The sequence below is a fragment of the Rosa chinensis genome, chromosome 5 (genome assembly GCF_002994745.2).
Source record: "Rosa chinensis cultivar Old Blush chromosome 5, RchiOBHm-V2, whole genome shotgun sequence".
NCBI classification, from domain to species: domain Eukaryota; kingdom Viridiplantae; phylum Streptophyta; class Magnoliopsida; order Rosales; family Rosaceae; genus Rosa; species Rosa chinensis.
In genome coordinates this window covers 80,548,114-80,550,712 of record NC_037092.1, presented here as the reverse complement: position 1 = coordinate 80,550,712, position 2,599 = coordinate 80,548,114, and the positions used below count along the sequence as shown (strand labels likewise).

General features: G+C 51.0%; 1 protein-coding gene across 1 annotated transcript; it reads right to left on the bottom strand.

The window, feature by feature from the left end:
• Nucleotides 1–1,049: 1,049 nt before the first annotated feature.
• On the bottom strand, nucleotides 1,050–1,775 carry LOC112164198. Its single transcript, XM_024300427.1, has one exon. The coding sequence runs from the start codon at nucleotides 1,773–1,775 to the stop codon at nucleotides 1,050–1,052; it is 726 nt and encodes a 241-aa protein (XP_024156195.1).
• Between the last annotated feature and the right edge of the window lie 824 nt (nucleotides 1,776–2,599).

The following is a 2,599-nucleotide window of genomic DNA, read 5'->3' as shown; positions in this document are numbered from 1 at the left end:
AATATTCGAGATAGGGAGCCAAGCAAAACAATAAAAGAATCGAAACCAAAACCAGAATGGAGGATCTATCTGTCTCGCATTGCGTCTTAACAACATCTGAGGATAGGATTGCCCCCAATTCTTAGACAGGACCGGTTACACACCCCATATCCTGCATGATTAAAATCCGTCACACCATCCCACCCCCGCCTGCAACGAGGGTGTGGTCCATCATCCCACCCCCGCTTTCGGCGAGGGGTGCCATCCCACCCCCGCCCTCGGCGAGGGGTGAGGCCTGCCATCCCACCCCGGCCTGCAGCGAGGGTGTGGTCCATCATCCCACCCCCGCTCTCGGCGAGGGGTGAGGCACGCCATCCCACCCCCGCCTGCAGTGAGGGTGTGGTCCTTCATCCCACCCCCGCCCTCGGCAAGGGGTGAGGCACGCCATCCCACCCCCGCCTGTAGCGAGGGCGTGGTCCATCATGCCACCCCCGCCCGCAACGAGGGTGTGGTCCATCATCCCACCCTCGCCGGCGAGGGTGAGGTACGCCATCCTCCCCGAAGCATTAAGGTAACTGTCCTACTCGAGGAACCAGGTCCTATAAATCAAATGTTATTGTCCTACTCGAGGAACCAGTTTCGAACCATTAAGGCAACTGTCCTACTCGAGGAACCAGCTCCTATGAATCATATCAACTGTCCTACTCGAGGAACCAGTTCTGAACCATTTAAGCAACTGTCATGCTCGAGGAACCAGCTCCTACGAATCAAACATAACTGTCCTACTCGAGGAACCAGTCATACATTTTAATAGGACTGTCCTACTCGAGGAACCAGTCCCAGTGATACTATTCACGCGAGAAATACAAAATACATAATTTCAATAGTCTCTTGAATGAGATATCAACACGCGCAAAAATCACTTAAACTCTTTTATGCTTCTTACCTGAGTTTTACGAGTTGTGCCATCTTTTGATCAAAATGAAGTCACCATATTATCGTACCTTCTCCATTACTCGAGATAAATTTCGATGCCTGGACTTTGCCATGAACCCTCTGATTGCCTTAATTTATATCATTTTATACTGAAGGAGTTTACCAGCCTTCATTGCTGTAACGATTGCTGGTCGCACTCCCTGACACTTATATATTCTGTGCCCCCTTGTCTCGTGGAGCGGGCAATATCGACTTCTTTCAACCTCGTCACTAGCCTCTGGTTGGGGGGGGGGGGGCTTTTCAAATATTCCTTCATGACTGTGTCTTTTGTATATGGTCACGGGGTGAATCGTAAACCATTCTTCAAGGGGATAATCTTGAGGCTTCCCTCCTTTATCAATCTGAATGTCATTCTTTGTGTTATTCCATTCAACTTCTCTCGAGGTGACAACGGCAGTGAGTTGGGCTTCGCGTGCTTCTTTGGCTTTTTCAATTATGATCTCCCCCTGAACCCTTGTAATGATGTCGTCCATGTCCTTTGGCGGATCACGCAGCAAACTTTCGCATAATGGGGTCCCCAAAAGAAATCCTTCTCGGAAGGCGATCGCGGCGAATTGGGGATCACAATTAACATGGCGCATTTCAGCTGTAAATCTTTCAAAAAATTTCCCTACCTTTTCCCCCGGCTTCTGCTTGGTACTGAAAAGAGTTGCCTTGTCCTTCTTTTGTTTGCGATTGCAAAAGTATTGTGAAATGAAAGCGCGGCTCAATGTGTCGAAATCTGGTATGGAATGCGGCTTGAGGTCTTGAAACCATGTCGACGCCGACCCCGTGAGACTGGAAGGGAAGATCTTGCACATTAGTTTCTCGTCGGTTGTCTCGATGGACATCTGTTGCTTGTACCCTTGATATGGTCTACCGGATCGGTTGTTCCGTCGTATTTGTGGAATAACGGAGTGGTAAACCGGCGAGGTTTTGCCGCTTTTAAAATGTCGTCGGTAAACGGAGACTTACTAACGTCTCTTGCGATTTCCGCAGCCTGCTCTCGAGGGCCGGCACGTTTGCATGCATCAATCATTTTTTCCATCTTCTCGCGCCACGATTCATTGCTCGCCCTTTTGGATTGGCCTACTCCGGCTCCGTTCTGCCCCCCATTTGCCGTGCCTCCCACCCCCTCGACGAGGGGTCCACCAGAGATTCCTCCCATAACGCCGTTGGCGCCTGCGTTTGCTACTCCATTGTTAGTTTGATGGAGATCGTCGACGGCGTCGTCGCCTGACGAATCACTGTCAAGTTGTAGGAACCTTTCAAGTTTTCGTCGTCGACGAGCCTCGCGGTCCTGCTTTTCCCTCCTCAATTGCTCGAGTTCCTGCCTTTGCCTTTGCATTTCATCAGCCGGAGGCAAGTTCATGTCGCCGATGGGACTCGGCATGGACCCGTTCGGATGCTGGTGGGGAGGAATTTCGTCACACAACAATTAATGCGGACTGGAGCGGAAGCTGAACTGGGGATAATCGAAGGGTTTCAATTTGTCGTTGACTCGATGTTTGACGAAGCGCAGACTCCCTTTGGCTTCCTCCCTCTGTATCCTTCCTGCGCGAGCTCCCTCCGTAGCCTCCCTATGCTAGCTCCCTCTGTAACCTCCCTATGCAAGCTCACTCCGTAACCTCCCTATGCGAGCTCC